This window comes from Phodopus roborovskii, unplaced genomic scaffold (genome assembly GCF_943737965.1).
Source record: "Phodopus roborovskii unplaced genomic scaffold, PHOROB, whole genome shotgun sequence".
Lineage (NCBI taxonomy): Eukaryota > Metazoa > Chordata > Mammalia > Rodentia > Cricetidae > Phodopus > Phodopus roborovskii.
The window spans coordinates 9,122,042-9,135,008 of record NW_026126599.1 but is presented as its reverse complement, the minus strand read 5'-3'; the positions used below and the strand labels follow the sequence as shown (position 1 = coordinate 9,135,008).

General features: G+C 46.6%; 1 protein-coding gene across 1 annotated transcript in view; it reads left to right on the top strand.

The window, feature by feature from the left end:
- LOC127237353 (WD repeat-containing protein 49) overlaps positions 1 to 8,032 on the top strand; it is a 40,571-nt gene extending 32,539 nt beyond the window's left edge. The window contains exons 16-18 of the mRNA XM_051205584.1: positions 590 to 783; positions 5,245 to 5,342; positions 7,795 to 8,032. Of these exons, the coding sequence (XP_051061541.1) occupies positions 590 to 783; positions 5,245 to 5,342; positions 7,795 to 8,032 (530 nt within the window). The remainder of the gene's footprint in view (positions 1 to 589; positions 784 to 5,244; positions 5,343 to 7,794) is intronic.
- The last annotated feature ends 4,935 nt before the right edge of the window (positions 8,033 to 12,967 follow it).

Below are 12,967 nucleotides of genomic sequence, written 5' to 3'. Positions count from 1 at the left end.
ATGCTGTCACCTTGGGGGTTAAGGCTTCAACACACACATTTTTGGGTGATGTGATTTGGTCTGTACCATAACATCAGCTTCCTGTCTCCAAAATTAGAAAAACAAAAACCAAAGACCTTTGAACTCATCGAGATCAGTGGACTGAAGGTAGTCACTTTGGGAAGGGACTATTTTATCATAAGGATTATATCTAGATAGAGACATTCGGCTGTATGGTAGGCAAAGGCCTGGCATATATTGACCATAGCACCAAGACTAGCCTAATCCACTGCTCAGAGAGACTGTGGCCTGTCTGAATGTGGTATCCTGACCCTTGGCTTGCGTTTCTTGAAATAGAAATGTGACTGATTGAATTTTATTCAAGTTCTTAGTACATTATTGATTACCCTGCACACTTACATGGTAGGAGGCTTTCTAGGATTCTCTTTCAAGGCCTAAATGTCCTATACTTGTTTCCTATGAAACTTCCAGGGCACAGCTTAGCTGGACTAAGGTGACCTTGCCAGTGTTGAGGAGATCTGTCCATGTTAGCAGTTAAAAGACAGGTTACCTATTGTCATTTGTGTGATATTTATCTTTATTCCTCCAGGGACCTTTGGGCAAAATCACCCCTGGGATGTTTTCACTCCTGCCTCCTGGAGTCACCCAAGAGTTCCCTTTGAGATTCTGACAGATCCTCAGAGCATGCCCACCCACCTGGTACTGGAAACAGATGCTCCTGATGGGTGCTCTGGAGGATGGCCTGAGCAGGACAATGTGATGGAGAAGAAGGTCCTGTCTGAGGTTGGTGCCTGAACCAACCACTTGTGTTTCCTTCCTGGGTTCTCTGCTGATCAGTGGGGCACACATATAGGCTAAGAGAATCAAAGCAGGATCTGGTGAACCCTGGCAACAGGGGAAAGAGAGCCCATCTCCTCCATCCTGGGCAATGGCACTGATATGGACCAGGAGGACACATGTTCTGTCTGTGGCTATAGAAAGGCAGCTGTCCCTGGCCTTGGGACCCAGTAGTATGCTCAACCCTAGTGTCACATCTGAGAAAGGCAGACCTTTCTCAGCCCATACTTTATTCTGAGAAGCTTTTAAAACCAGGGTCTCCTAATAACTGAGAGGAGGCTGTGGTCCACGAAATGTTCAACTCTATGAGAGTTAACATCGGAGCAACAGATTTGGAAAAGGCCCTGGTCAATGCAGCCTTGATTTAGAGTTCCCATGAAAGATATGGCTTTCTAAGAAATGTGTGCCCCTTAATAAATTGAGAAGAAGGTCATTTCATGAGCTATCACTTGTCAGCTATGTCACAACTCAAAGCAGGACACTGCTCTGCCAGCAGAATCATGCCTGCAGCATTTCCTTGGGAGCCTCACAAAATACAGACCTTCCAGTATAACCCATCCACTGACTCCAGTTTAGAACCCCAAGGTGATCAAAATAGACACAAAGGATCCAGGCCAGCATACTCGAGGGACAGCCCCCACCTCACCTGACTCACCGCTCCAGTCTCAAGTCTATCAAATGATAACCACGGCTACAGCCTGGGGACACTTAGAATGTGGCTTGCACTGTTGGCTGATTTAGAAACAGTCATTGCAGCCAACATTCAACGGGGGAGAATGCTGATGTGTTCATTAGTTCTGATAGGCCCATAATTTGGAAAACAAAAGCTCAGGCGGAGGTGGGAAGAGAGAAGGGAGGGGGAAAAAATAAAAAGACAAAGCCCCAGCAAGTTCTTGTGTTCAGAGGCAGACCTAGGGAGAAATCCAAGTACAGGGTCAGTGGTGGGGGGGGCAGGTAGGGGGTGAGTGGGGGTGTTCCTAGAGGACAAAGTGGGAGGAAGAGGAGACAAAGAAGAAAAGAGGAAAGGTGGAGGCAGGAAGAGGGATGGAGTGGGAAGAAGGCAGATGATGCTTGGTGTTATGACAAAATAAGTCATGGTGTGCTTGCTGTCCAAGGCTGAACAAAGTCTTCCTGAGTGATCTTGATCTTGTCTAAGAAAATATCATTCCAATCAGTCGGACTACAGTAGGTACTTGGGAAACCAGTCAAAAGTTGAAATTAGTTGCTTTTCTATTGCCATGATAAAAAACACACATGACCAAGGCAACTTGCAGAAGAAAGGGTTTGACTACAGGTCCAGAGGCATGCTACCAGCTGCAAGATGGCACAGTAATTAAAAAGCCTCACTTCACAGGTCAGCCCATCAGAGCTCTGCAAACAGGAATTAAACCAAAATGTAGGATGTATTGGAGTTATAGCCTTGTGAATAAAAGTGGCTGTTTCTTGCTGTAAATTTCTTGCTGTAGCTTACTCCCGTCTATTAAAAACTTGGAATTTATTTCCCATAGCTCAGCACTATTTGATCATTTATTGGGCATAGTTTCCCCTATGCAGTTGGAGTATATTGATAACATTCCTCAGCTATGTGTGAAACCTGTTTGCCACCAGCAGGCAGCTGTTCCTTTCTCCAATGTAAATAGAGATCTGCCTTCCTGCAGTTATCTTTACTGGCAGGCATTTGGTCAACTTTAGTGCCCAGGTAAAAGTATTTCATTTAAGACATTCATAGTCACTGGTGATTCATAGCCACTTAGATAGATGAAAAGTAAGCATGCCCTGGTTTTACCTCACTGACAGATAGAGAAGCAAAAACCTAAACCCTGCACTAAAAGATTCTCAAGCGTCTTGTAGTTACCTTCACCTCTGTTCACTAACCCAAGATTTTAGGTCAGTGTTTTCCCCAGAAGATAATGACAAAGGTAATCAGCCCATTTGCGAATCCTCGGGAAAAAGTAAACTTTCCTGAAGGCCTGTGCCACCAAGGCCAGAGCACTGGAAGGTGCCAGGTTCCATTCCCTGTGCCAATTAAATTTAGGTCCTCTCCTTGACTTATAGTCCTAAGCAATTGATGCTAAAACCTCTCTTAACAACAGACCATGGCAAGAGATGCTGCTACAGACTGAAGCTGTATGTATTTCCTCTGCTGTTTATGTAGGTTGCTAGTTACCGCCCACAGCTTACCCCACCCGTTGGAAATGGCATGTGAGAGGCGTGGAAGGGCACATGAAGAAAAGGCAATTTTACCTCATTCATAAGATCTGCTGATCAATAGGCTTTTAGCTTAAATACTTCACCACATTAAAAGAATAGAGATAAGCCCATGATTTCTTCCTTTTAGATTCCCTTGTTGATTTAATCCTGAGTTGGCCCCATCTAGGAGCCCTCAATAACCACACTTACCTAGTGCCATAAAGCATAGCTGACAATTATTGCTCTATGGGTAAATCTTACCTGCTTTGGTGACCCTGAGTAACTCAAGCTTCACATTGCATTGCCAAAAGAATTACTGTTGCAAATGTATACATACCAGTGCACCCACGAGCTCGTGTTCAAACAGTAAAGAGATATACTGCGTGGAAGTCATATGTGAGCTGATTAGCATCTTTTACCCTAGACATTTTCCCTAACCGGCTATGGAGCCTTGGCTGGACCCTGTAGGGATTTAAGGGGGCTGGTGCCCCAAAAGAACCCCAAAGAGGCATAAGAGTCCATCACACCAGGGAGACATGGCAGCAAATGACAGCTAGAGCAGAAGCGGAAAGTTCATGTTCTAAAGACCGACACCAAGAGTGAGCGCTGGAAATGGTACAAGGCTCTGCAAGCCAACAGAGTACACTAGAAATGGCGCCAGTCTTTATAAACACTCAGACCCCATCTCCTATGGCACACTTCCTTCCACAAGGCCGCAGCTCCTAAGCCTCCCATACTGCACATCAGAGGTGGGCTGTCCTGGCTAGTTTCATATCAACTTGAACTTGACATAAGCTAAAGTCATCTGAAAGGGGGGACTCTCAACTGAGAAAATGCCTCCATAAGATTCAGCTGTAGGTCATTTTCTTAATTTGTGATTGATTCGGAGAGGGCCCCACCCATTGTGGGTGGTGTCATCCTGGGGCTGGTGGTCCTGGGTTCTATAAGAAAATAGACTGAGTAGCCATAAGGAGCAAGCCAGTAAGCAGCTCCCCTCCACAGTTTCTGCATCAGCTCCTGCCTCCAGTTTCCTGCCCTGTTTGAGTTCCTGTTCCGACTTCCTTCAGTGATAAACAGTGCTGTGGAAGTGTAAGCCAAATAAACCCTTTCCTCCCGGCTTGTTTTTTGGTCATGGTGTTTCCTCAAAGCAATAGAAATTATAACTAAGACAGGGAGCAAGTATCCAAATACCTAAGACTTTGGGGGGGACTTCTCATTCAAAACCCCACAAAGTTACTTCTTAGATTAAAAAAAAACAAAACAAAACAAAAAACAAAACAAAACAAAACAAAACAAAACAAAAAAAAAAAAAAAAAAAAAAAAAAAAAAAAACCCTGAGCCCTTATATAGTATATTTGGACCAGGAATCCGAAGGGTAAAATTGCAGAATAAGGTGTTTCATTGCTGTTCCTGGGAGAAGGACCCCTGAGTTTCACTGTAAGGTTGATTCATTAGTTATGTGATCTCCAGCAGTCCCTTCTGCTGAGCTATAAAATGAAGAATGTGTTTAGATGATCTAGAAGTTTCTTTCCAGCATTAAAAATTGTGTGCTTGTCTAAATATCCATTAGAGAAAAACCTAATGTATTCATTGGACTCGGAATGTTGGTAGTGCCTCTTCTAAGGTTGTCAGGACCAGCCAACCTGTTCTATCATGCCTGAAAAGGGGAATGAGTATTGAGAAAAGAAAGAGACAAGAGCTGGGAGGGCTTTCAGTGAATACTGCAGCCGCCCCAGCCTTATTACTTATCACCCTTATATGGGGGAGGGCAAAAGACTTCCTTACCATAACACAAGAGACAAGCAAATGTAACTACCTCCTTAACACTCAAAAACATCTAGTAGCCACGCCCTAAGTCAAACATCCTGTTATTTGGTCTTGAGGTGCAAGAATAGGTTTGAACTCTCTGACCTTAATTCAAGATGGAATGGAGTCAATACTGTGGGCTCCCACACAAGATGTCAAAAGATAGCTCACAACCATGGTCAAAGTAAAACTGACAAGGCTGAGAAGAGCTCACAGGAAAATGGTCCATACTAGCTGGTGCTGGAACATAGCACTAAAGCTCCAGGGCAAGTTTTCTTGTTATTTGGTCAGTTCAGCCATCATGGGTCTTGTTCTAACACAGAAAAGCCATGTACCCCACAGGTGGCTCTTGGTCCCAGTTACCGGAGTGGTCATGGTTCATGTCCTCACATCCCTGTCTTCTTCCTCCAGACTGAAAAGGCCCCTAACCCTCCTCCCTCAGAAGGACCCATTGTTGAAGCGGAGGTGAAAGAAGATAAAAGCCAATGGTCTGCGTTTTGCCCTGGCAGGTCAGTCTGGAAAGTCAGGCAGGTCCAAGCTGTTCTTGGCTGAGGCCTGTTATCTGGCCTCACACATCACCAAGGCCCACACATCCATCTTTGCTACCAGCTCTGTAACTGGTGTTGCTGGCCTCAACAGCACGAAAGGCAGTGTGGCCTCACCATCTCTCACACAGGTGCCTTGTATAGCCCTTCTGGCTTCCTGAGGACAAGGGACGAGGAAGAAGACCCCAGGGATCCCAAAGTTGCAAATCCCAGGCTACCTCAAAGCCCTGTGTGCACTCCAGGTCTCCATGTGCTGGAACATGGCAGGTTCTAGAGAAGCAGAGTAGATGAATGCTCCTCTCCAGTTCCCTGAGATGTTCTTCTCTAGATCTCAACCACCAACAGACCCAAAGAAACAGCCCCTTCAGTGTCCTCCGATGCTCCTCTCACTGTAGAATCTACAGTGAGTAGAGTGATAGAGTGATGGCTCTATCCTCACCATGTGTCATGGTCATCTACAGCTCAAACTCCTTCCCTGTACAGCCTGTTTCCATCTTCTACTAACAGTAAAGGCAGCTACAGGGACCCCTTGCCTCCCACCTACACCCCTGGAAGTGCAAACAGTGGCAGAGGGAGTGGGGGCCCAGGGCACCTACTTTCCGGCTGAGTCAGTACCCTTTACAGAATATTCTAGGAATTTCTGCTTACTTCTGTTTACATCTAGCCCTTAGTCACACAGCCACTGCGGATCACAACGGAGGCCATGACTAAGGAAGGGGTGAAGGGTGAGAAAAGGTTTTTGGTTGACAGCTAGCAAGTTCTGTCCCAGATACTAAACATGTAAAATGCTTTCGGTGCTGTCAGAATTAGAGGGCCAGGCACACAGAAGCTCCACCCACCATGTGTATCATCCTAGAATGTATCAGAAAGCCACAAACCGAAAGTTTGACTGGGTCGAATAGCCAGCCTGTGGGAAAAGATCATAGACTTGGGTTGCAGTTAATGTGACTAAAGTCATTTCAACTTCCTGTTTATATACTTGGTGATCCCCTAAGAAAGCATGGGATACACCAAGATGGCAGATGTGATGATGTGTTGGTGTTGGAGACTGGATATGGGAGGCTCCTTCCTTGGCCACTGACACCATTAGCATCTCCACTCTCAGCTGAGAGAGTTAGCAGAGAAGCTGCAGGATGATCTTTATACACATCTACTGGCCATTTTTTGCCATTGCCTCTTAAAGACACTGATGGGAGCACAAAGCACTGAGGGAGCACTGGTACAAGGGATGCTGAGAGAGAGGGTGTTTGGACAGAGGGAATTCATGCTGATACTTAAGAGGTATCAGTGCAAATACAAGGATGTGGCCACTTTAAAAGGGTTTGAGAGACAGAGACCACATGGATGAACTTAAGGATATTGTGCTAAGTGAAACAAAGCAGTCAGAAAATGATTCCAAGGCACAAGATACCCAGAACAATCAGACTCATTAGAGTCAAAGTAGAATGGCTGCTATTAGGAGCTGAGGAGAAGGGCATGAAGGGAGGATGTTGTTTAATGTGTATGTGTTCAGTTTTGTAAGGTAGAAGAGTCTGGGTGCTGAACATGGTGGAATGTAGATATAGTTCTGGCACTTGGGAGGTGGAGGCAGGAAAATCCAGAGTTCAAGGTCACCCTCAACTGTATAGGGAGTTTAAAAGGCCAGAGACCATCCCGAGGCTGTATGGGATCTTGTCTCAGAAAACTAAAGGAAAACAAAGTTCTGGAAATGATTGGTGATGGTGGTTGCACAGCAGTGTGAATGTACTAAGTATGTGTTTTGTTTAGGTGGTTAACCTATATAGTGTGTTCTACCACAATTAATAATAAAGAACTGGGGGGGGGGCTGGAGAGGTAACTCTAATTAAAAGCACTGGCTGCTCTTCCAGAGGATCCAGGTTCAGTTCCCACACAGCAGTTCACAACTCCTGGGGCTATGACACCCTCTTCTGGCTTCCACAGGTACCGCACATACATGGTACACACACACACACACACACACACACACACACACACACACTCACACACACACACACACAGAGTGAGAGACAGAGAGAGAGAGAGAGAACACCCATACACAAAACAAAAATCTTTCTTCAAAAAAATCAAAAAGAGAAGAGATAGGAATATGAAAGAGCAAAGCCATAATGGAAGAGAGGAGAGTAAGTTCTGGACTCGAGGAGCTCAGTGTAATTGGAATGGTGTTGGGGTGGGTGGGCACGATTGGAACAAGAAAAGAATTGTAACAGTTGGAGCAGTTGGCTTTCCAAGGAACGGAGAAATGACCAGAAGGAAAGAGTTGGTGACAGACAGCCAAGAGGAAAGGATCACACAGACATATGTATTTGGAAGGCCTGCTGGGGTGCTCAGTTGGGGGCTCTTGTAGATGGCAGTCTCCAGACATCGAAAGAATCCTCACTCTTATTCTCTTCCCCAGACTGCTACCAGCAGTCAGAAAGCCTCGCTGGAAGATGCCTGAGCTCAAATGGCCCAGCATTTACCAGGCCCTCCAGTGCCACGAGGTTGCCCGTGTGTCTGCTCTCGGGGAGAAGCCAGATCTGTCCATCATTGGCTCTGATATGTTCAACATCAGTTTCCGAAGCCAGGAAAGAGGAGCGGAGCTTCTGGGAAGGAAGGAACTCTCACCCTGGAGCAGTTTCTTGCCTGAGTGCTAAGGATCTCAGCTTCCATGCTTAGCAGTTCTTTCCCTGTGTAAATAAAGGTCTCACTGAGATTTAAGCTTTGCCCTGCGGGAACATCCAAGAACAAAATGAAGTATGATCTCAGCCCAGGTGGGCTCATCCCAAAACAATTAGAGCTGAAATTTCAGAGAACAAGTTGGATTCACAGTGTTCTTTCTGCAAAGTCAATGTTTCACTGTGTGAAGGAAACCCAGAGCAGGTGCTCACAGCCAGTGGCCCCCCAAACAGCTCCTCCACAGACCACAGACCACTTAGGGCATCTGTCTCTGGGTAGGCTGAGGGCAAGGCAGAGCAGAGAGGCTGCTGGGAAACACAGATGATGTTTTGCTAATGTGCTTTTTGCTAGAAGGTCTGCTTTCAGACAGATGTGGTCTCCCATCAATTCCTAACAGTACCCTGGGAGTAGACAGAAGCCATCTTACCAATCAGGAAATGGAGGCTTCCGGGAGTCATTTGCTGTAAGAGATAGAGATCTATCAAGAAGGGCTTGGCCTTTTCTTCACTCCAATACTCAGGGGAGGCTAGGTGTAACTCCTAGGAGCTGAGGGGTGGGGATCAGCCCCTCTGTGACCAGTACAGGTGGCAGATTCTGTTCCTGATCTTGAGATAGAACGCTGTGGATTTTTCTGCTGTCTTTAGAAGAGACAAAAAGAGATCTATGGGAAAGAGGAGGAAAGGAGGAAGGGAGGGAGGGAGGGCGGCCCCCAAGGCTGGAAGAGGCAGACGGGATGCGCTGAGATAACCCTGGAGCAAGTCCTGCTCACACCTTGGTTTCACACTTCTGTCTCCAGGGCTGTGAGGGGATAAATGTGGTGTGTTTACAGCATAGGCTACCATGCACCCGTGACAGGCCCAGAAACCTAATGTAGACAGCATGCTTTCTAGAAGGAAGGCAGAGTTCCCTGAGGCACACAGAGCATGGTCAGTGCTGAACTGCTAGTTATTTCTCATGCAGTTCACATTCCATGCATATGTCAGGCTCCTGGTACGCTCTGGGGACACAAACAGAACTAGGAATCTGCTCTTTTTTTTTTTTTTTTTAATCCCAAAAGCATGAAGCTTGGTGGCATAGAGATGCGTATCACTATGAAGTAGCACTGTGAACAAGACAGGGCAGGAGGGCTAGGGACCCCAGAAAAGGGGCTCCTGAGCAAGGGGTGATGAATAGTTAAAGATTGTCCTCCCATAATGCTGACCATTCCTGGGCCATCCTTGTGTGATGTGTATCCATGACCTAGTGAGTGTGTGTGAGTGTGTGTGAGAGAGAGAGAGAGAGAGAGCAGAGAGGAGAGAGAGGAGACAGAGAATATATGCATATATGCGTGTACATTTGAGGTGTGGGGACAGGCAGGGCTACCGTGGTGAGGCACTAGAATTTAGGCTGCACTACGGCCCTTCTCACCAAAGCCCCAGCCCTGCTTTAATGTCTCCTCATCCACTTCTCCTTATTTTAGGACCCTCTTCAGTCAGTCCAGATCTTTCCATTCCAATTGTAGGATAGAAGCGCCCAGCCGATCTCTTAGGCTGGGGCAGCGGGGTGGGGGTACTAACTCAGGAAGGAAATGGTGTCATAGCGAGCATGACTCTGCGAGCCGCTCGCCAGGGTTGGGCTTGTTACCTGACAGGCCTTGGCCCACAGGTCTGCTTTCACCTGCCACAGGAAGTCGCAGTCCTGGTTGTGTCCTCCCTGTGTCCTGGAAACAACCAAAATGTCACCTATCACACTGGTGGCTGGGCAGATAGAGACTTCAGTTAGGTCTTTCTTTCTTAAGATTTATTATTTATTTTCTGTATGACTGCTCTGTTTGCTTGTATGTGGGCATGTTGGAAGAGGGTATTAGACAAAAGAGGGCAACAGACCCCACTATAGATGGTTGTGAGCTATCATATGGGTACTGGGAATTGAACTCAGGACCTCTGGGAGGGTAGTTAGTGTCCTTAGCCGCTGAGCCACCTCTCCAAGGCAACCTATTATGCCTTTATCGCACAATTTTATTGTTCCTCTGAGGAACAGAGTTTGAAACGTTTTGTGATGAGACAACTGTGCAGTAAGTGCATCAGGGACGATATCAGCTATTGGCTGCCACTGATCCTTCCAGAAGGTCCCAAGTAGGAGACAGGTATGGGACAGAGGGCGAGACCTGGGGGAGGCCAGATGGACAGTGAGGCACAGGGCACTCAGGCTGCCTCGAGTTTGCAGTGTTAGTTAGCCACTCTGATTTTCAGGTCTTGTTGATTCAATGGGCAAAAGGCAAGCACAATAATCCTCTGATAAACTGAGCTAAGAGAACCTAGTGTGCACCTGCCACCTCCACCCCAGGCTCCAAGGGATACACAGGGGCTCTAAGTCATTTACTGTCCCCAGGTGACCACTCCCTTTCCTAATTCTGCCTGCCTGCTGTGTTGTTGGGATGCAGTAGTGCGAGAGGTTCCTTACACTGCGAGCATTAGCAGAGATCACCAGGACATGTTCTGTGGCACGCCTGTCCTGTGCATCCTCGTAGGCCTGGTCTCCCATCCAGTTTTCTGGCCAATCCTTTGGTTTCTTCTGATACCCTCAATACTATCCTTCTGAAGGGTTTGTTTGTTTGTTTTGTTTTTTAAATGGCATCACTCTGTTAGTCATTCAACAAATAATGATTGTCTACCAAAACGAAGAAGGCTGTGCCACATTCCTCCACTTGAGAGTGAGGTAGTGTGACCCCAGTTCCTCTTGTGTTCACGTGGAACAAACCCATTTGAGCATCTACCCCTGCTGTCTGAACCACTGCCTGCTTCATGTGTTTCAGCTCGGCCTTCTCTCTTAAGTATCTGCTGTGTTGAATACCACAGCCACTGATCTTCCTATGGTCCATTCTTTGGAGTGCATGTTTTCATTTCTCTCTTATTTTCTTCCTCCTTCCCTTCCTCCCTCTCTCCCTCCCTCCTTCCTTCCTTTCTTTGTTTTTTCAAGACAGGATTTCTCTGTATTGTTTTGGAACCTGTCCTGGAATTTGCTCTGTAGACCAGGCTGGTCTCAAACTCAAGAGATCCACCTGCCTCTGCCTCCCAAGTGCTGGGACTAAAGGCGTGTGCCACCAATGCCTGGCGGATCACATGTTTTCAGCTGGGTTTTCTTTCATGGAACAACCAGTAGTCTGTCCAATAGAAAGTAAGTTGTCTCCTCCCTGAGGACCAGGGTTCAAACCTACAGAGTAATCCCCAACAGCTAGGGACTGGTGAGAAACATGGCCAGGACACAGAACTATTGTGCAAAATGCTCAAGAAGGCAGAATGGGCATGTTTTGTCGTCTACACATGTACCGCTAAGAGAGGTACCACCGCAGGTTTTCTTCTCATGGCTGTTCAGCCCAAGAATCATTTGATCTTAGATTTGTACCATCCAATAAGGACAAACAGGGTTTTAATCAGGTCGACCAGGTAGCTTCAGCTGTCAGCTGGCCAAATGCTTTCTACATAGTGTGTCTGCCTTTTTCTGGACTACATTTAATTCTCCAATGGCTCTAAAGTGATCCACCTGGCTAATTTGTTTTAAAGCTATCCCCCAGGTTAAACACTTCGGTGTGGTAGGTGGGAAGCCTTCAAAATTCTCAAGCAAAACTTAGATCATAAAATGTTGGGTTGACTGTGGTAACCACAGTCAGTGATCTTTGATTGTATCTCAGATATAAGAAACAGTTGTAAACAATTTGCGAGAGAATGGGACCCGATGATACAACTGTATCAGGCAGTGTTCTCTTGGGCACAGTGGTAGCCAGTGTCAGGACTAGAAGGCCCCTGTGAGAAATGCGTGGGAAGCTGTGTGTGGGGCCTAGAGTGAATGGCCATGTGTTCACTGCACTGTTTTCTGCCTATATAAATAAAGATGAAAGATGGGAACGTTACAGGAATAACAGTGAGGGCTGATTTGGTATTTAAGGAAGGTTTTCTTACATTTGTGTGAAAGCTGGCAGAATCCAAACGGAATTGTGTCAAGCCACAAGCAACTAGTAAAACCGGGAGGGACTTTCACAAACTTTGCTAAAACCACAAGGACTATTCCCACACACTCCAGCCTTAAGTGAAGACACTACGTATACAGAGCATCCTAACCCCATCCACCCCAGCCTCAAGCAAAGATACCCCCGAAAAAGCCAACTCTCGCCCAGCCTCACTTATGTCCCCCATCCCCTGACTCTTATCAACCCTGCCTTTCTTACTCTTGTCTCTAGACACCCATAATTGTCAATCCTGAGCCCAAGGATTATGGTTTTAAAGTATATTATGTAGTTCTCATTTTGTCTTTGAAACCGCCCTTCCAAAGTGCCCAGGTTTTCCACCACTACCCTTTGGGAATGTGCATCTCAACCTGACTCAGGTAAACGTACAACTCAGGAGCCCCTCATCAGTAGGCACACCTTTGGGACCAGGAAGAATGGCCTGATGCTTCTGACCTGCAAATGATGATTCTGCAGACATCATTGGCACCATCTGATTCACAGATGCCCCTGAACCTAGAGGGAGCCCTGGGCACCCAACAGTAAAAGACTAGGTTTTCACTAACACACAGCATCGGTGTGGTTCACCAATCAGGAAACAAGGCATGCCCCTGATGCATGGCAGTGTTGATGTAGGAAGTCACCAAAGTGGGACCATGCTTGTGTGTGTTGTGTTGATACCACAGGCGTACTAGAGACTCAGGGATTGTTGAGCAGGAAGCTCACCAATGTCATTAAAGCCTCACTCGGTGCTCACTGTGCAAGGTCATAGACACTGCACTAGTTGCTTTAATAATCAACCACCACCGTCCAGAGGCAGGGGCTGATGTTACAGAGGGAACTAACTAGCTGAGGGTAGCACCAGGCTCTTAATGAAGGTGTGTGTTAGCAAGTATTTGGTAATCTTGTCCAGATCTCCCTCCCTTCCTCC